The sequence below is a fragment of the Miniopterus schreibersii genome, assembly GCF_964146895.1.
Source record: "Miniopterus schreibersii genome assembly, chromosome: 2".
Classification (NCBI taxonomy): domain Eukaryota; kingdom Metazoa; phylum Chordata; class Mammalia; order Chiroptera; family Miniopteridae; genus Miniopterus; species Miniopterus schreibersii.
In genome coordinates, this window is record NC_138102.1 from 166119251 (window position 1) to 166140105 (window position 20855).

The following is a 20855-nucleotide window of genomic DNA, read 5'->3' on the forward strand; positions in this document are numbered from 1 at the left end:
ATTCTGTTGGATAACTTTACTTTTCATGAAATGGAAATAATATTATGATCGCATAAGTCTTCAAATGAATTATATTATTTGTTCTAATAATGAAATAATTTTCCATAACAATTCTTGGAAAATAATATACACATTTAAAAGTACAGATATCATTACTCTTAGTGCATGGTATATTTCTTTTCATCTTTTTACTGTGATCTTTATGCTTATATTAAAGAGTGCCTTATTGAGAGCAAAGTTACTTTAAATATTGATATACTTCAAATTTAAATTGAAAATTATTCTATTTATGTTTAATGTAGTTATTAAATAACTATAATATAGTATCATATGTATTTTATAGATGTGTGAAAATATATCATTATAATTAATGATTAAGTATACGACTTATTTAATTTGGGATTAACATTGCCATGTCTTTGAACTCTACTTTTTCTTTGTTTTCTTATCTTTCAAAATAAATATTTTTATTTTAATTTTCCTTTAGGAACTTATTAATTTAACATGCTTTAAATATTTTTATTAGTGTGGTACATTTTATAGCATATATTCTTTACTCATGAAAGTCTAATGAACTAGTAGTTCTACCCTTTTTCAAACAGGGAAAAGACCTAAGTAATATCTACTTTTATTGACTATTTATACCATATTTGCTTCCTTGAATTCTAATGCAAATATATATTTTAAAATTTGAAACTTTACCATTAACATTTTACCCATTCAGTATTTATTTAAACATATCCATGTAATTTCTATTCTTCAACTCTTTCTTTTCTGTAAATCCAACTTTTCAGCCAGTATAAATGTTTCATCTTTTCTTTTAAATTTTTATTTATTGTTGAAAGTTTTATGGATATCCCCTATTCTCCCTTCCATTGATCCCCTCCACCCTCCTCCTGCACCCTCCCCAGGCTTTCACCACACTATTGTCTGTGTCCATGGGTTATGCAAATATGCATATAAATTCTTTGGTTAATCTCTCCCCACCCCTTCCCTCTGCTATATGTCAGTCTGTTGCATGCTTCATTGTCTCTGAGTCTATTTTGTTCATTAGTTTATTTTGTTCATTAGATTACACATAAAAGTGAGATTATATGATACTTGTCTTTCTCTGTCTGGCTTATTTCACTTAGCATAATACTCTCCAGGTCCCTCCATGCTGTGTCAAAGGGTAAGAAATCCTTCTTTGTTACAGCTGCATAGTATTCCATGGTGTAAATGTACCACAGGGTTTTTTTAATCCACTCATCTACTGATGGGCACTTGGGCTATTTCCAGATCTTAGCTATTATAAATAGCACTGCTATGAGCATAGGGGTGCATATATTCTTTCTGATTGTTTCAGTGTTTCATTTTTAGAAGATTCTTAAATATTTCTTTTAGTTAAAGTTGCTGGCTATTTAATCCCCTACATTTAAAAAAATTTCTTGAAAATTAATTTATTTTGCCATCATATTAGGAGAATATTTTTGCTTGTTATTTACTTCAAAAGTAACTATAAAAAAGTTTTTCAAAAGGCAAAATACACAATGGGTGAACATGATACTTGAGATTACATAAATTTTTGTAGTCAGTACTTCCCAGATAACTCATTTTTTACTAATTTACACAGCTAAGCCAACTGAAAAAGTAAAAACATTAGTCAGATTATTATTTCTCTCTCCAATGTTGCAAAGGAAATAATCTCCTTGATGCCATAACCACATTTCTTCATTCTATCTAGTAAAGAAAACTAAAAATTGATGGCATGAAAATCAAGCTTACAACTTTAAAAATCATTGTTTTTCTCCCAAAATATGAAATTTTCTGCTTACCCTTTTTACAAATGAACAAACATATTATCATGTAGGGAAAATTATTTGTGTTGGCTTTTCTGTTCTTCTGTGTTATTGAATTACAAGTTTAAAGACCCTATTTTTTATCACATATTTTTATACTTCTCAGAATACAACAGGTAATGGGTAATGCATTTGTTTGCAGGGATTTTATAAGTTACACTTAAAGAATAAGATAAAAACAAAAATGACAGGATTTCTTTTTTCTCACTGCCAAATGATAATCCATTGTATACATTTAAATATCCCACATTTTCTTAATCCATTTTATTGTGGATAGACCCTTAGGCTGTTTTTATATCTTGGCTATTGCGAATAATGCTGTAATGAACATGGGAGTACAGGTATCCTATTTTCATTTAATTTGAGTACATTTTCAGAAGTTCGGATAGTTCTATTTTTAATTTTTTGAGGAGTCTCCATACTGGTTTCCATAATAGCTGTACTAGTTTAAATTCCTACCAACAGTGCCCAAGGGTTTCTCTTTTCCCCTCTTCCTCATGAGCATTTGTTATCTTTTGTCTTTTTGTGAGGTGTTATCTTGTGATTTTGATTTGTACTTCCCTGATGATTAGTGATGTTGAGTCATCTTCATGAACCTCTTATCTATTTGAATGTCTTCTTTGGTAAAATGTCTATTTGGGTCCTTTCTCCCCTCCCTTTAAAAAAATTTATCTTTATTGTTGAAAGTATTACAGATATATCCCTTTTTTGTTTTTATGCTTTTGAGTTGTATGAGTTCCTTGTATATTTTGGATATTAACTCCTCATATATGTGGTCTGCAAATATTTTCTCTAATTTGGTAGGTTATCTTTTATTTTGTTGGTGGTTACCCTTGCTGAGCAGAACCTTTTTTTTAATACCTGATTTTTAAAAAAATTATTGAATTTATTGGGGTGACATAGATTAATAAAATTATATAGATTTCAAATGTACAATTCTATAAGACACCATCTGTATACTGTATTGTGTGTTCACCACTCAAAGTCATCTCCTTCTGTCACCATTTATCCCCCTTCGCCCTCTTCTACCTCCTCCACCCCCTTTCCCTATGCCGATCACTATACTGTCGTCTGTGTCTATGAGTTTTTTGAGTTTTTGGTTTTCTTGAAGCTATGATACATTTACACAATGGAATGCTAGTCAGCCATAAAAATGAGGGAAATTTTACCTTTTGCAACTGCATGGATGAACCTGGAGAGTGTTACGCTAAGTGACATAAGCCAGTCAGAGAAAGACAAATATCTGATTTCACTCACATGTGGAATCTAATGAACAAACTAAACTAACAAACAAAATAGAAACAGACTCGTGGATACAGAGGACAGCTGTCAGAGGGAATGGGGTTGGAGGGCTGGTGAAAAAGGTGAAGGGATTAAACAGAAGCTTTTTAGTTTGATGTAGTTCCACTTGTTTATTTTTTATTTCGTTGCCTTTTCCTAAATACTAAAAGAAACACTAAAGAAAAAGAGAATAGAGCACATGAAAGACTTTAGGTACATGTGTATATATGAAAAATGCACATATATTTCAAAAAATAACTGAGATGTTTACTAATACTAATTCTCCAGTTCTCCAACATCAACTGAGTGTCTAACAATTCAATTCTGACACTAGCCATCTAAAGCTAGCTCAGGGCCCAAAAGTTAAAGCTTCAGTCTCACCAGACTGCCTCCACTTTAGATGCCAGTAACAAGTCCCAGGGGCCACCAGAAACAAGTGGCTATATGTTCAGGGTTTTTCATAACTCCTTCCTCAGTTTTGATAATTCACTATAACTCACAAAACTTTAGGAAAACATTTTGCTTATGTTTACCAGCTTATTATAAAAGATGCAACTCAGAAACAGCCAAATGGAAGACACACATAGGACAACGTAAATGCCCATCAACACATTAATAGATAAAAACAATGTGGCATGTACACATAATGGAATATTATTCAGCCTTGAGAAAGAAAAAAAGCCTGCCATTTGTGACAACATGAATGAACCTGGACGACTTTATGCTAAGTCAAAGAAACCAGACGGAACAATAAATATTTTATGATCCCAGTTTTATGAGGAATCTAAAATAGTCAAACTCATAGAACCACAGTATAAAATAGTGCTTACCAGGGACTGAGAGGAAGGGAATATGGGGAGGTACTGTTCAAAGTGAATAAAATTTCAGTTATGCAAGATCTATAATTTCTACACTGTAAAACAGAGTTTATAGTTCACACTATTTTTTGTATAAGTGAATTTTGTTAAGAGGGTAGGTCTTATGTTGAGTACTCTTACCACAAAATAAGAAAATATTTTTAAAAATAAAGGTGGTAGAACTTTTAGAGGTGATGATTAGTTTATGGATTTAATTGTGGTGATTGTCTCATGGGTGTATTCTTATCTTCAAACACTTCAATTTGTATACATTAAATATGTACAGTTCTTTGTATGTCAATTATATGACAATAAAATGGTTTATAGAAAACAACTAAACTTCTTTCATACATGTAGGACTTCTCAGATTTTCTGTTTGTTGTACTGTACTTTGGTAATTTATATTTTCTAAGAATTTTCTATTTCATATGGGTAATAAAAATTTATAAATAAAATGCTTTTAGTGTCTAATATCTTCAGGAATTATAACAGTGTTCATATTTCTTTCTAGATAAAAATTATTTGTGCCCCTATTTTTTCTTCAACCATTTCAGAATGAATTTATCAATTTTAGTATGTCTTTTCAATGAAAAACCTGTGGCCTTGTTGATCCTTTCTATTGTAATTTTTCTTTTTGTCATTAAATACTAATCTTTATTGTTTTCTTCTATATATTTTATTTTGATTTAATTTGCTCTTCAGTTTTAACTTCTTATTAGATGCTCAGGTACTGATATTCTGCTTTCTTTTTTTCTAATATATGCATTTAAGACAATCAATTTTTCAATAAAGACATTTGATGTTATATTTTTATTGTAACTAATATAAAATTATGAACATGCATCCTGATTTTTAATCTGTCCATATGTTATCAATATATTACTAATTAAAATCATATAAGGATTTTCAAAATTTGTGTTAGTTATTTTAATTTAAAGTAAACTGTGGTTAGATAATTTGTTGTAATGATGAAATATTCTACATCAATTGTTAAAATGTGGCTAATGTAACCAATGAATCATTTTTTAAATTTTATTTAATTTTAATAAACTAAAATTAATATAACTTTAGTATAGCAATTTTCTACCGATTTATGTTACATGGAATATATTTTCTTTTTACTTTTATCTTCCCTCTATGCTTATATTAAAGGCGTATGTCAGAAAGTTGACTGGATAGAAAATATAAAATATATACATATATAATTGAATAATATACAGACAAAAAATATGGAAATCATGTTACAAAGGGTAAGATTTCCTTCTTTTTTATGGCTGAGTAGTATTCCATTGTGCAAAATATACCACAGCTCTTTTTATCTACTAATCTACTGATGGACACTTGGCTTCTTCCAAATCTTGGCTATTGTAAATAATGCGGCAATGAACATAGGGGCGCATATATCCTTTCGAATTAGTGTTTCAGATTTCTTCGGATACTGGAGAGTATCATGCTAAGTGAAATAAGCCAGTCAGAGAAAGACAAATACCATGTTATTTTACTTATATGTGGAATCTAATGAACAAAATAAACTAACAAATAAAGTAAAAACAAACTCATAAATACAGTGACAGCTGTCAGAGAGGAGGGCATTGAGGGCTGGGTGAAAAAGGTGAAGGAATTAAGAAGAGGAAAAAAACCCTCATAGATAGACAACAGTCTGGTGAGTACCAGAGGGAAGGGGAGAGTGGGGGGAGGTAGAAGAGGGTATGCGGGGGGTGAAAGGTGATGGAAGGAGACTTGCCTTGGGGTGGTGAACACACAACACAATATACAGATGATGTATTATAGAATTGTACCCCTGAAACAGATGTAATTTTATTAACCAATGTAAACCCAATAAATTCAATTTTAAAAATGTAAATGTAAAAAAAAAGAAAAGAAAATCCTGCCATTTGTGACAACATGGATATACCTAGAGTGCATGTTTCATATTTGAATTGAAAATTATTCTATTTATATTTAATATTATTTGTTTGAGTCAAAGTCTATCATTTACTTTTTTCGTGCTATTTGTAACTATAAGTATATTTAAAACCTTCTTTAAAATTAAACATATATTTTTTTATTTTTCCACTTCCCTCCATCCAAGGTTGTTAATTCAATATTCTTTAACTATACTTTCAATATTGAGGGAAATACTTTCTTAAGTATATGATTGTCTAACCGCTATGCTATACACCTGAAACTAATACAAAAATAATACTGAATGTGAACTGTAATTGAAAAATAAAATTGAAAACAGAACTGGGTCAGAGGAATAGAGATGCTATTTTGGGAATGATGGTACCAGGTACAATATAGTTAAAAATTTGGTAATTTCTCATAATAATTAGTGATGAATACCATTAAATACGTGTTGATAATGGATTGTGCTTTTTAGAATTTTTCTAAGATAGTACAAATGAAATAATAAGGATATGAGGAAAAGCAGTATTTAATGCCAAGATTTAGCAATGTTGTTCTAAAATTTAAATTTAAGATACTTAACAAGCATAAGTTTGCAGTGTTTGTGACTGAGATGGAAACAAATTAACTGCAATGGTGGTTAAGCCTTTGTAGAATATGAAAACGATTTCTCAGATACATTCGAAAATGAACAATTTAAATGACACACGTAGAGATTATTTGTCCTTTCAGCTAGAGCCCAAAGTCTCCTGTATTCTGGAGGCGTATGATGAGATAAACTGATTTCAAAATAGCCAAAGTGTGAGAATTTCCTGTTCAAACCTTAAGTGACACATTGATATTTACTTTTTCCACTATTACTTCACTCTGAGCCTTCACAGGGCAGTCTGTGGAGGTGACAGGTATTGCTTATTTTGGTCCTGAATTTATGTTTTTAAATTCTCCTTTTATTACTCAGGTATAGCAGTCCTTTTTTATGAGTCACCTGGCCTCCCCAAAAACGGATGCACAACTTTCTGGCTGACAGAAGGTATGTGTCCCTACTCTCCTGTTTCTCTACCAGCCCATCTCATCCAGTGGGAAAAAACAAAAGCTAGATGCAATGCAACTGAGGGACGATTAATATACAACCAAATCGAAGTGGAACATTAATGTTTTTATTTGAGTAATTCATGGTAAAAAGCAACCATAAAATATAAAATATATTGAAATATTTCTTAAAGTGTTGAAATTATTGCCTATAGGAAATTAATCAAGTGCATACATACATGCATGATTGGGTTTGTAAATCAAAATAATTTAAAGTGAAACCCATGAATATCATGGCAAGGAATAATTAGTTTTGGATTTTATAATCAGTACAAGGGTTTGTCAGGGGGGTGGTGTTTGTTTTGGTATAACAGTATATTAATTTATATTTTGCTCAACCTTTCTAAATAGATACTTAAAAAAGAATTCATTGCATGATGAAGGTCAGACACAATTCCTTATTACTTACTTAGGTTGAACAAAAGCAGCTTGATTTTTACTAAAAATCAGGATGAAGTAGCTTCCGTAAAATGCCAAACTAAACTTAATTATAAACAGTCAAAGTGCTATTTAAAAATTTGAACAAACATTGCAAAAAACTTCTACTATACTGATTAAAGAGACTCTGGCTTATTGAATTATTTTACAGGGTATAACTGATCTGAATCAGAAATAATAACCTACAAATTGTGACTAAAATAATAGTTAAGGTAATTCACATTTATTGAGAGTTTATGTGTGGAGTGGAGTGCTAAATTTTACTTGCAATATATCTTACATACTATTTCCACTTTAGATGAGGAAAGTAGGTTACTTAACACTGAGTAAGTTTTTAAAGGTCACGCGTAAGTTTCAAAACCAGAATTAATTCCTGTCTCTCTGACTACAGAGTCATTGACTGAATTATTAAATTACATTATCTGCATGATTGCAGTTGCTTATACAACTAAAGTGACTTTCACTGACTTTCACAACCAAAGGATCTTTCTGAAAGTTTGAACCAACAATGTTATTCCATAAATGATCTATACTTGATCATCTTATAGGTTCATATCATGTCCATTAAATCAATTATCAATTGTTTTTATAAAATAATTATTTAAAAAAAATCTTTTTCTTGTCCTTTTATTTTCATTATTTTTAAGGTTATAGGTAAGTTTAATGTGTCATGTAACATTTTCCAACATATAAAATATTTATTTAAATTTTTACTTATTTTTCAGAATGCCTCAACCATTCAAAATAAAGAACCTTTTGGTAACCATTTCACCAAATAAATGTAAGTCACTAAGTAAATATAATTCAGTGCAAGAAATTAATATATGCCAACATTATTATTTTCCATCTTTAGAGCACTTAGTCTTTACTATTGGATTTCAAAATTATCATAAATATTGTGTCTCTTTTTTAAATAAAACTTAATTTCTAAGAGAGTCATTGTAATGGTGTCAAAATATTTCTGTGGAACTTGACTTTCAATTAATGAGTATGTTATTATTCATGTAACTCTATATTACTCACTAATTATGCCTTTTTTTGCTTTAATAAATATATCAACAAATGCAGAGTATATTTTAAGAATGTATTTACCACGAGACACTGGTTGAAACCTCTAAGGAATTTAGAAGCAGAGCTTTATATTATTCTTCAACTGGAAAATGAGCACACTGCCGGCCCTCTGCCCCTCCCAGTTTTCCTGTGAGGGGTCTCTCGAGTGCATGCAGCATTTATTTGTAAGCACACCGAGGGCAGAGCGCAGGCTCCGACACCAGCAGCTGCGAAGATGAGTAAGGAAAGAGTAACCTACACAGAACTGAACTTGGCCAAGTATGCAAAGACACAACGAATGCAACCTAAGCGCACCAAAAGCTCCGTGCCAGTGACTGAGCAGGAAATAACCTATGCAGAATTAAACCTTCACAGTGCTCCTCAGGATCTGCAGAGGAATGACCTGCATGAGCACTGCAGAGGTAACATTCAATAGACACACAGTGTCACCGCTCTGGGTCGTGCGGCTGGGCTGCAGAGGTGAGGGGAAATGGTAGGAAATAAGCTCACAAAGTTTTCTTTTGTACAAATCAGAACTTGAAGTTGTAATACAGTATTTCAGATGAAAGCTCAGGGCTAATTTTATTCGGGCATTGATGTAAGGTATAGTCTTTCACCAACAACTCATGGAGCATTGTATTTACTGAAAATGCCACAGTGTATTGTGAGAGGAAGATTACAATGCAGGGTATGGGCTGGGGTCCAAGCTTATGTATATGATTCTCTGTGTGTAAGCTGTCTAAACAATGGTCTCTCTCTCCTTTCTCAGTGTTTCCTTTTCTCTCCCTGCAGATTCCCCATCACCTCCAGAAAAGGTCATTGCTGGGATCCTCGGAGTCATCTGCCTTGTCTTGATGTCCGCTGTGGTAACAATAGCTGTTACTCCCTGTAAGTAAATTTTAAAGATTATACAGACGTTTTCACCTTAATGATCATCAGTGCCTCTAAACATGTCATATTATTTTGGAATAGGACTTTCATTTTAAAGTATGCCTTTAGAATAAATGTGGAATGGTTATTCTGAACTTAACAAAGGCATAAATAACAGAATATTTTTAAAGAGTATTTTTACATGTAGTCATATATTCTGATTTCATAACTCAAAGACATGCTTTACGAGTCTGAAACACCTTATAAAGAAATACAAATTCATATTGAGATTGCTTAACCAATAGTGTAAGAGATGGTGAAGTTTGGTCCTTTAGACTTTTAAAATATTTTTTCCCTAAATCTTTATTACATTATTACTTTTTCTTCATAAATTCAATTTTATTACAGATAACTTGCATCCTAGACAATACAACAACAAACTTCAAACTAAGAAACAAAAATTATTATGATTTATTTAGATTAATTATTTTTAAAGAATTACTTCCATTTCTATAGCTTCTGTAATACTGGAGAAGACCAATTCGACCCAAACAGCAAGGATCCAAAGAGGTACACAATGATTTTCAAAGTTTTGATATTAGCAAAGTTTATATGTTGTCTCTGTCTTAGGGCTTAAATTTCCTACTGCTATAATATAATGAGACACAGAGTATAATATAAAGAATTTTACTATTCTTTAAAAGTACTTTCATTCCTTGACTTTTACGACAAGGATAGAGTGGATATTTTTGTTTGTGTGTTTGCTTTACAGGGGCACATAAATTAGGGGATATCGGGCTGACCATTCTCTGTGTGTATGAGTGCATTTTGTTTTATATGTACCAGCCTGGGAGGATGTATGCATATATTATGTACCTATATGTTTATACCTATGCAAGTATGTAAGTTAATTTTCATTTTTAAAACTTAAAATTTCTATTGGATAATAATTCACAATCTTTCTTTAGCACATAATTGTGGTCGTTGTCCCCTGGAGTGGTTTACATATTCCAGCAATTGCTATAACGTTAGTACTGAACATAAAACATGGCGTGAGAGTTCGATGGCCTGTGCTTCCAAGAACTCTAGCTTGCTTCATATAGATGATGAAGAAGAAAGGGTAAGGTGCTAAACATTTCATATACTTTATTAAGGCTTATTCCAGTCAATAGCATATTTATAGAATTCATATTTTTGTACATACTTGTAGTCATTTTAAGTCTGTATAATATTCCAGTGTTTGACTTTATATTTTTATGCCACTAATGCACATCTGCTAATTTCCAGTCTTGCTTTTCATAGAAAACTGAGCTTCTGTAAATGGTTGGTTTCCAAAATAAACTTTGCTTTTTAATTTTACTTTATATCAAGGACACTAAACATATAATTGAGCACATTGACGACAAGGGCAGCAGAACCACAGAATCGCAAATCAGACTACAAAGCAGAACCTGCAGTCCTCCGCAGCCCTGCTCCTGCATAATCTCTCATCACTTACCCACTCTGCCGACTTTTAATATCACACAGTGTCTTGGCTTGTCTTTGAACCTCATATCAAGGAAATCATACAGTAATACGTTTTCTTCCTGCCTCTTTTGGCTCCCATATGATATTGTTGCATTTCATCTATATAGTACTTGTCTGCAGTTTGTTAAATTTCACTGCTGAGCTAGATGAATGTGACCTTTTAAAATCCATTCTATCTGATGTCTTTCATTGGGGATGAGTGTCATGGCCTCAGGGGTAAAGAGCCTTGTTGGGTCCATTACTTTTAGTCAGAGGATCTCTTTTGCTGGTCCCACCTCCGACAGCCCCACCCCGATTCCTTTGGTGGCTTCGTCAGCAGGTGTCCTGAGGGATCACCCTCGGAGGCTTGCCTGGTGGTGCTGGGCAGGGTCCCCTCCCCAGAGCCCGGGGGGAACGGCTCCCTTCAGCCGCCTCCTATTGCTAGGCTGGGTGTTGGGACGCATCAGGCCTAGGCCGCTTTCTTCTGTTGGGTGAAGATACGAGGTACCCTGTCATTCTGCTGTCCCCTAATGCGGGCCCCAAAGCATTTCCCCTTTCTCTTTCCGCCTTTCAGAGCTCTCCTTCACTTGTATCTTCCACTAGTTCTGGAATTTATAGTTCTAATTAGCAGGGAGATGAGTCTCTGACACCTGGACCACTGGATTCCACCAACACAGAGACAGATCAATTTGGGGCTTATCTGGTTAAAGAATGGTATGGGATACAGAAAACCAAATTTTTGATTTTCATGTCATTTATTTTCTTAATTACAATCCTCCCCCTTTTTAAAACCAAAAACCAAAAAACCAAAAACCTGGTATCTGAGAAACAGTAGAAAAGTACATTGATTTAGTCATGGTATCAAATACTTTAAATAAGTTTCCAAACACTTATTTAAAGTTTTGTTAGTTTTGTCAACATGTGTAACTACTGAAGTACATGAATCAGAATTTTCCTTATTAAACTAAGAAGAAGAATGAAAACATTAAACAAATGTTGAAACATTTAATGAAAACATTAAATCAAATGTACAAACATTGCTTCAAGTCTGAGAATATAAAAATGATTTGAATATATCTTTTATAAAAGTCTTGAATATACCCTTAGTGTTAGATTAGGATCCAACACTCTCATTTTGTTCTAAAAGTGAAGGATTTTATGAAAGAATACACTACTTGCGTTTACAAATAATATAAAATTTCATGATGATTATTTAAATAAAAATTGTTTATTTTGCCATAGAAATTTCTGAGTCCCCTGTCACCTCCATCATGGGTTGGAGCTTTTCGTAAAAGCAGGGATCATCCTTGGATGTGGATAAATGGTTCAACTTTCAAACTGAAGTAAGTTGTTTTTAAAATGCTTTATAAAAGGAAAATACAAAAAGGAAAAATTCAGAAGAGTATTATTAATTCTTTTGCTCAAGCTGATTTACACACATGAAGAATGATATTCAAAGTTAGTGAAACATTGATACAAATATTAAAGAATGGCTGCCCAGTTTTCCTAATAACCAGCTCATACTGATATTATATGAAAAATATCAGTATCCATTTTCAAAACATCTCCTATTGCAGTTACATGGAAAATGCTATTTATTGTCTCATGGGTTGGCCCCATACACTATAGCAACAAAATTATGCATTTTTCTCCATTACAGTGAATCTCGTTTATCAGCTGGTGAAGGTGACTGTGGTCTGATGCACCCACATGGCCTCTCATCGGAGAGCTGTGGATCTTCTAAACGATACATCTGCAAGCATAAGCTTTAGAGTTGGGGTTCTGTCGGGTGGCTTTATTTTCATGAAATGGAAATAATATTATGATCGTGTAAATCTTCAAATGAATCATATTATTGTTCTAATAATGAAATACTTTCCATAACAATTATTAGAAAATAATATACACATCCAAAAGGACAGATATCATTACTTTTAACGTCTGGTGTTTTTTTGCTCTATGTTATGTTTGTGACATTCAGCTTTTCTGAAAGACCACATGTTGTGTGAGCCAATTTACATGTAATATCAGGCATAGCTAGACCCACAGAGGGAGAAAGTAGGTTAGTGGCCGCCAAGGGCTGAAGGGAGGTGGGAATGAGAAACAACTGCCAGTTGGTTCACTGCTTCTTTTGAGGGCTGGATACTTCCTCAATTTTGTTAGTGGTGATGGTTGCGAACTCTGTGAATTACTGGAAATCACTGATATATATACTCTAAATGGGTGAATTTTATGCTTTGTAAGTTATACCTTGATGAAGCTGTTAATAAACATTTTGGGCTATGTTTGGGACTGCATAAGTAATGTATAAAGATCAGTCACTTTACAGGATTGATTCTTCCAATCAATATCATCCTTCATCCGTCCATGTATTAGGTTTCCTTTCATTTCTCTACTATATTTTAAATTTTTCTATATTGAAGTCTTAAATAAATATGGGCATTCTATAGTCATGATTTTTCTAAATGGCATACTTATTTAAAAACTTTAGTGATTTTTGCTGCTTTAAACATAAAAACAATTGAGGTGAACTATTGATTCTTTGTATTAATTCTATCATTTCAAATATATGTTTTTCTGTATAGTTTATATAAAGAGTTATTTTATTTCTTTTTCTATGGTGCAATTATTTTCTTTTCTTGACTTATTTCATAAGCTAGGGCTTTATTTCCAATGTTGAATACTAAGGACAGTAAAAGTTCTATATGTATCATTCTCTATTTTAGGGGAACATATTTAAATATTTCATCCTTAAGTGTGAGGTTTGTTTTAAAGTTTTTTTGTCATACCTTTCTCATATTAAAGCAATTCCATAATATTGCAATTTTTCTAATAGATTTTTGTAATCAATTGATGTTACATTTTTATGACTTTTGCATCAGTTGGAATGACGTTTTCTCTACATAATGTCTATGAAGTAAACTACATTTATTTCTTTCAAATGGTAAACCAATCTTGCATTTCTGAAATAATGGTTATTTTGTATTGTCCTTTAAAATTCAGTGCATACACTACACTTAGATTAAGTGGCTTGTCTTCATTCATGTTCACAGAGTTTAGAACTAGTGCCAGGTTGTTGCATTAAGGCTATGTGGAAAGCATTCCCCTTTTTCTTTTACCTGGAAGCCTTTGGATAAGAGTAGTGTTACATTTTTAACGTGATTGTTGCTACTGATGCCACTGGAGTTTGAAGAATTCTTTTGTAGGAAAGTTTATAAAATGAACTTGATTCCTGTACTACCCACTAGATATACAGAGGTTTCCATTTGTTGTGCTACATTTGCATAAATTTCTATTTAATATGAAAATTTAAATGTATTCATAATACAGGGTGGGGCAAAAGGAGGTTTACAGTTGTCCATGTGGAAAATGATACAATAATTAATAAATAATAATACAAAAATAAGCTCTGTGTTTTGAGTACACACAACTGTAAACTTACTTTTGGTCCCCCCTGTATGGCTTTATTATCTACTTAGTATCTGTATATACGATAATGCTATTCCCATGTTTACTCTAGATAGAAAAGATTTGTGTCTTCTCAGTTTTTTCAAAAGTCGCTTATCAATTTCACAATTTTCACTGAGAATCTCTTTGATCTGCTCATCCTCTCTACTGTAATTTTCTTCTTTTTCTTGATTTGGAATTTTTTGTGTTTGTCCATCTTCATTTGGATTTAATTTCCCATAATCCTAGCTTTTCCATTTTTAGTTTCTTGAGATGCATGCTTGGATGTCTCTTTTTTCAAACTTATTTTTTATCATTGACACTACTACAGGTGTCCTGGCTTTCCTCACCTTGGCCCACCTCCACCCAGCCCTCCAGACCCCTCTTCCCCACCCCGCCCAGGCAGTCCCCACACTATGGCCTGTGTCCTCAGGCTATGCATTTATGCATATGTGTCTTTTCGTTAATCTCATCTTGTCCCCTCCCCTCAACTCTCCTCTGACATCTGTCATTATGTTCCATGCATCCATGCCTTGGCACCCATTTTGTTAGTCACACTATTTTGTTGAAGACACAAATAAATGAAAAGGTATTCCATGCTCATGGTAGGAAGAATTAATATTGTTAAATTGCCAATATGACCAAAAACCATCTATAGATTCAGTGCCAGCCCTATCAAGATTCCAATGGTAGAAAAAGCACTCCTACTTACAGGCAACCACAAAAGACCTTGAGTAGTCAAAGAAATCTGAAGGGGGAAAACTAAGCAGAAGGTATCACACTGCCTGATGTCAAGCTTACTATAAAGCTATTGTCCTCAAATACTGTATGATCTCATAAGTGGTATCTAAAAACAACAACAACAAAACCAAACTCCTAGAAAAAGAGATCGGACTTGTGGTTGCCAAAGGTGGTGGGTTGGGGGAGAGAAGTATTAAAGGAAGGCGGTCAAAAGCTACAAAGCTCAGCTATGAGATAAGTAAGCACTAGGGATGTAATGTGCACGCGACTACAGCGAACACTGCTGTAGGTGATACAGCAGTTCCCCTCGTGTCTGCTGGGGATACATTCATTACAAGACCCCCAGTGGATGCCCGAAACACTGAGGAGTGCCGAATCCGGTATATACTATGTTTTTTCCTATATGTACATACCTGTGATAAAGTTTTACTTATAAATTAGGCACACTAAGAGATGAACAATAATGCCTAATAACAAAATGGAACAATTATAACAATACACTGTAATAAAAGTTTCGTGAATGTGGTCTCTCTCTCAGAATATCTTACTGTCCTCTACTCGCCCTCTTTTTTCTTGTGATGATGTGAGATGATAAAATGCCTACATGATAACATGAAAGGAGGTGAATGATGTAGGTACTGTGACACAGCACTAGGCTACTGTTGGCCATCTGTCACTGTGTCGGATGGAGGATCATCTGTGTAGGATGATGCTGGATCATCAACTCATGATGATGTCAATGGTGGGATGTCAGGAGCAGATCATGTCAATGGTTAGGGATCCACAATTGAAGAGTATTTTGCCAAATACTTTTCTGGTGAGTGTGTGTGTGTGTGTGTGTGTGTGTGTGTGTTTGAATTTTCTTACTTTCTTGAGTATGCCAATACAATTATTTTGGTAATAAATTAATATATATAGCTACAAAAACATTTAGTGCTTTCTAAGAAAATGCTTCTGGATGTGTAAAGGATATGCAGAATCATTTACAGTTGGCTCTATAATTTTCAAACTAGAAGTGTGGGAACATCAAGTGACCAAAGAAGAATGGAGTCTCTTTCATGATTTAGATAGTTTTGAGTTTACAAAGTTTCCAATGACCATTTCAGCTCCTGCATGTTATGAAGCCTGAACTGACAGTTTAAAACTCACCTGATCCAGTCTCCTAAGTGTACAGATAAAGAATCCAATGGCCTTGCCAAACATGACAAAGCTGGTAAAAGACAGGCTGGATTACAAATCAGTTCTCAGAGGTGCTCCAGAAATGTCTGTTGAGTTAAATAAGGCACAGATGTCACACAGAACTCTACTCATGTCTGAAAGTGGCCTTGGAAACAAAATCATTCCCATGATTGCAGCTTATCACTGATCACCCATTGCCCTTTATGCTTCTTTTCTCCTGAGACGTTTGGACTCGGGCCACCTTTCTTCCTGCTCTTCTGGGCTCACAGGCCTATATCAAAAGTCCCTGCTCTTGATTGAAGCTTATCATTAACCACAGGAGCTACCATCATCGATGTCTACAGTCACCAACATTTGCACATGGGGCAGTTTGTTTCTCTCTGTAGCTCATTTCTAACAGAGCAAGCACCTGCTCTATTCACCTGATCCATCTCTGATTCCAGAGCAAGTGTGGATTACTTCTGGGGCATCAGTGTCCCAAACAGTAATGACATTTCTCATCACATCACGAATATGTCATATATTGATACCATTGTATTTAGCTGATTATTAATAATAGAAAAGGAGGAAAGGAAAGGCCAGACCCAGACATTATAGGCATGTTCCCTGCAAAGCACTGGGGTAAGGGAACCGGGAAAGGGAAGCTATTGCATGCCCAGGAAAGTTGGGGGGACATAGGGAAGGTGTTTGCTGTCAGCCACACCCGGGAACAGAGGTCATTTGCCAGAATGGGTGTGGCCTCTGCACGTCCACAAAGGTTTGGAATACTTAAGTCTGAATAAAGATGTTCCCTGTCTTGTGCTTTAGGCTCTCTTGAGCCCTCTTGGCACACTTGGCTCTTGGCTCGTGCTTGGTTTCCTGGCCTCCTGTGGGCCCCCAGCCACGCAGATCCCCACACACGATGGACTAATGGCTACAACTAGCCCGATGCCGTCGGTGCTGGACTCTGCTCCCACATGGAGAGGGGACGCCGGGCACTGGCTTTGCTTCCAGCTTTACTGAAACCCCAGCTACACTTCTTCCACGACTGACTAAGGAACATGGGACTAGAAACACAGGGATTTACTTCTGTGCAAATAAAAACCCCTCACTCTCCCAGGCGAGTCTCAGAAAATTCCTTTCCTTGGGAATCACAAGAACTCCACCCCAGCAGCACCCAGTGGGGAAGAACACCCCGTTTTCTCCGATAAAAATATGATGTGCCTGATACTTCCCACACACATTTTTGGTGATTTATTTTATGTCTCAGGTAATGGCTACACAGAGCCATGCTGCTGGCGGGCAAGATCAGGCCACAAACCTGTTTTTGTTTTTTTTAGCCTTCACGTGAGGGTATGTTTTTATTGAGTTTTTGAGAGAGAAAGGAGAGGGAGAGAGAGACATCATCGTTGCCTCTCAGACGCACTGGAGCAGGGACTGAACCAGCTTCCCAGGCGTGTGCCCCGACCCGGGAACCGCCCTGCAGCCTCTGGCGTACAGGACCACACTGCAACCAATGAGCCACCCGGCCCGGGCCCTGAGCCGCTTTACCAGGACAGCAGCTGGGACACGTTGCCAGTCCTCCCCAGTCTCCACGTCCACCCTGGTGATGCAGAAGTTACCTCACGGACGGGGGTAGAAATAGCCTCCAGGTCCCCGCACACCCGCCTCCCCTGTGGGGATCATCCCCGCACTGGGGCCAGATGAGGGCCCCTGGGGCCAAAAGCGACCCCCGTCGGTCTAAGTTCCCCGACGCCTGCCCGGCCCTGCATTGTCGCCACGCACCCACCTGGAGCTGTCGCTGCCCAGTGCCTTTGGAAGAACATTACTGGAAGCTGCTGTGCCTTTCTCTTCAGCTCTCCAGTGTGTCGCTGCACAGTGGGAATCCTTGGTGACCGGATGGGGAACTTGAACGCTGCATCCCATCGGGTGATCTTATGCATAAGTTTTGCAAAATGAGGGTTATTGAACTCAAGCCCTGCTCTGCCGCACAGCCTGTCTGAACCCGGGGGCCGCGATGTGATTAACAGGCGGGCAGCATGCACAGGGCGAACTCGCTGTGCCTTCTTCATTGTCGTTTTAGTTTACCGAATTGAGAGGATGGATGTAGCTGAACCTGTTGCAATCATGTCACAATATATGTAAATCAAACCATCACACTGTAGTTTCGTTCTTTCAATGCTTATGTGTCATTTAACTTGTCCTTTAAAGTCTAATTTTTCTGCCCTTCCCATTTTTTTAATAAGGGAAACATTTTTTTAATTGCCTTTGTTTCTCCCCTACATAGGTAGAACTGGGCTTTTGCCATTTACAGCACATAATTCTATTAAAATAGAAATAGTCATGATTGAAAAATGAATCAACCAAAAATATAATTAGTAGTTATATAATAATTTATTCTCTGCCTTGGTGATATAGTTCAATATTATTTAATGCCCTATGCTCACAAAGACATTATTCTTGGCAAGGGAAGTCTAAATAACATTAAAGAATCATAAAATGAAAGAAGAAATTTTAAGAAGGAGGGCAGAGAAATTGAGAAGCTATGTTGAGAATTAGTGGCGGCTGTGACAGTTATCATGACGTGAGAATGTAGTAATTCTTCAGGCTGTTGGCAATAAGTATCATTAAATACCTGTTGCTAATGGGACTATGATTTTAGAATTTTCCCCATTATGGTAGAAATGCCATAATGAGAGTATGAGGACAAGAGGTGTGTAATGCCAGGATTGAGTAACCCTGCCTAAGAGTAGAATTTAAACATCTGAGATACTTCTTAACAAGGCCTGAGTTTGCAGAGTTTGTGATTAAGATGGAAGGGAGCGAGCAGCATGGATGGTCAAGTCTTTTGTCCCCTGATACCTTCTAGAATAATAAAACAACTTCTCAGAGCATCTGCCCATGGATAAACTAAAGGACACACTGCCAGCCCAAAGCATCCTACATGCTGGAGGTGTTTGATGAGATAAAGCATCTTCAAAATAGCCCAGGTGTAAGAATTTCCTGTGCAAACTTTAAGTGACACATTAATGAGAAATCTGCTTTTTCCACTCATGCTTCAGTCTCAGTCTTCACTGAGGGCGGTCTGTGAAGACCACAGACATTGTTGACAAGGGTGACCTGGTCTCCCACTAAGGGATGCAGGCTTTCTGGCCTGCAGAAAGTGTGTCTTGATTCTCCTGCGTCTCTATTAGCCCATCTCATGTAGTGGGAGCTTACAAATGCTAGGTGTGATGCAAGTGAGGTCAACTGATATACAATCAAATCAAAGTTTAAGTAATTCAGGGTGAAAACAGAAAGCAAGAATAAAATATGAAATATGTTGGAAGATATCTTAAACTATTCAAATTCACACACATGCATACACACTTACATAACTGAGTGTGTCAATCAAAGCAATTTAAAGTAAAATCCTGTAAAAATCAGGACAAGGAAGAGTTAGTTTTTTTATTTTATAATCGTTATAGGTATATATAATTTAGCCCAGCCTTTAAAATTAAATGTTTTAAATGAATTCTTTAAATTATGAAAGTCAAACATAATACCTTATACACTTACTCATATTAAATAAAAGCAGTTAGCTTTTCATAAAAATTAGGATGAAGTAGCTCCCATAAAATGTGAATTTAAGCTTAATTATAAGCAATCAAAAGACTTTTTAAAAAATAGACAAACATTGCAAGAAACGCTACCACAGCGGTAAAGACACTCTTGGTCAATGAATTATGTTACAGCATTTAACTGATGTGAATCAGAAACAACATGGAGCCCGGCCGCGCGTGGCTCAGCGGTTGAGCGTCAACCTAGGATCCAGGGGATCGGGGTTCGATTCCCAGTCAGGGCACATGCCCGGGTTGCGGGCTCGATCAATGACTCTCTCATCATTGATTCTCTCTCTCTCCCTCTCCTTCCCTCTCTCTGAAATCAATAAAGATATATTTAAAATAAAAAAAAGAAATAACATGGAAATTGTGTTAAGGAAATAATTAGCATAACTAATATTATTGAAAGCTTATAAAAGCAAGATTAAATATTAAATGTTTTACATTCATTACATCTGCATATTTTTATTCCCACTTTATATTAGTAAACTAACTTGCTAGGCACTAAGTAGCTGTGTAAACGTCATGCATTGTAAACCTCAAAGCCAGAATTAATTCCTGAACTCACTGACCACAGAGCCCATTGATTGAATTATTAAATTACATTATTTGATTCAATACTATTGCTTACACAACTAAAGGCACCCTTGCTGACTTTGACAGCCATGGGACATTTTTGGAAGTTTGAAGCATCAGTGTTCTAACATAAGTGATTTATACATTTATTTATTTTTTTATGGTTTTATATCTTTGCCATTAACTCAATTGCCAATTTCTTGTGTTACATAAGTACTTTAAAAGTTTCATTGTTGTTTGGTGTGAATATTGTTTATGTTTTGAATCAGTTTGGTGTGACTGTAAGATTTATTAACACCTGAAACATTTTTTAATTGTAATAATTTGTCATAACTCCACAATCATTCAAAATAAAAGATCATTTGATAACAACTCAGCTCCTTTAATTAATAAATATATGTCATTACGTAAAATTAATTTAGTTCAGAAAATCACTATATATGCCAACACAACTAATGCCCCATCTTTAGAGCACTCTATCTTTAATCATTACT

At 35.2% G+C, this 20855-nt stretch overlaps 1 protein-coding gene across 1 annotated transcript; it reads left to right on the forward strand.

Moving 5' to 3' along the window:
• Positions 1–8696: 8696 nt before the first annotated feature.
• LOC308552600 (NKG2-A/NKG2-B type II integral membrane protein-like) lies at positions 8697–12609 on the forward strand (the record flags this gene model as incomplete). Its single annotated transcript, XM_081127812.1, has 5 exons — positions 8697–8883; positions 9254–9349; positions 10300–10451; positions 12080–12180; positions 12498–12609. The coding sequence occupies 5 exons, from the start codon at positions 8697–8699 to the stop codon at positions 12607–12609; spliced, it is 648 nt and encodes a 215-aa protein (XP_080983938.1).
• Positions 12610–20855: the final 8246 nt, after the last annotated feature.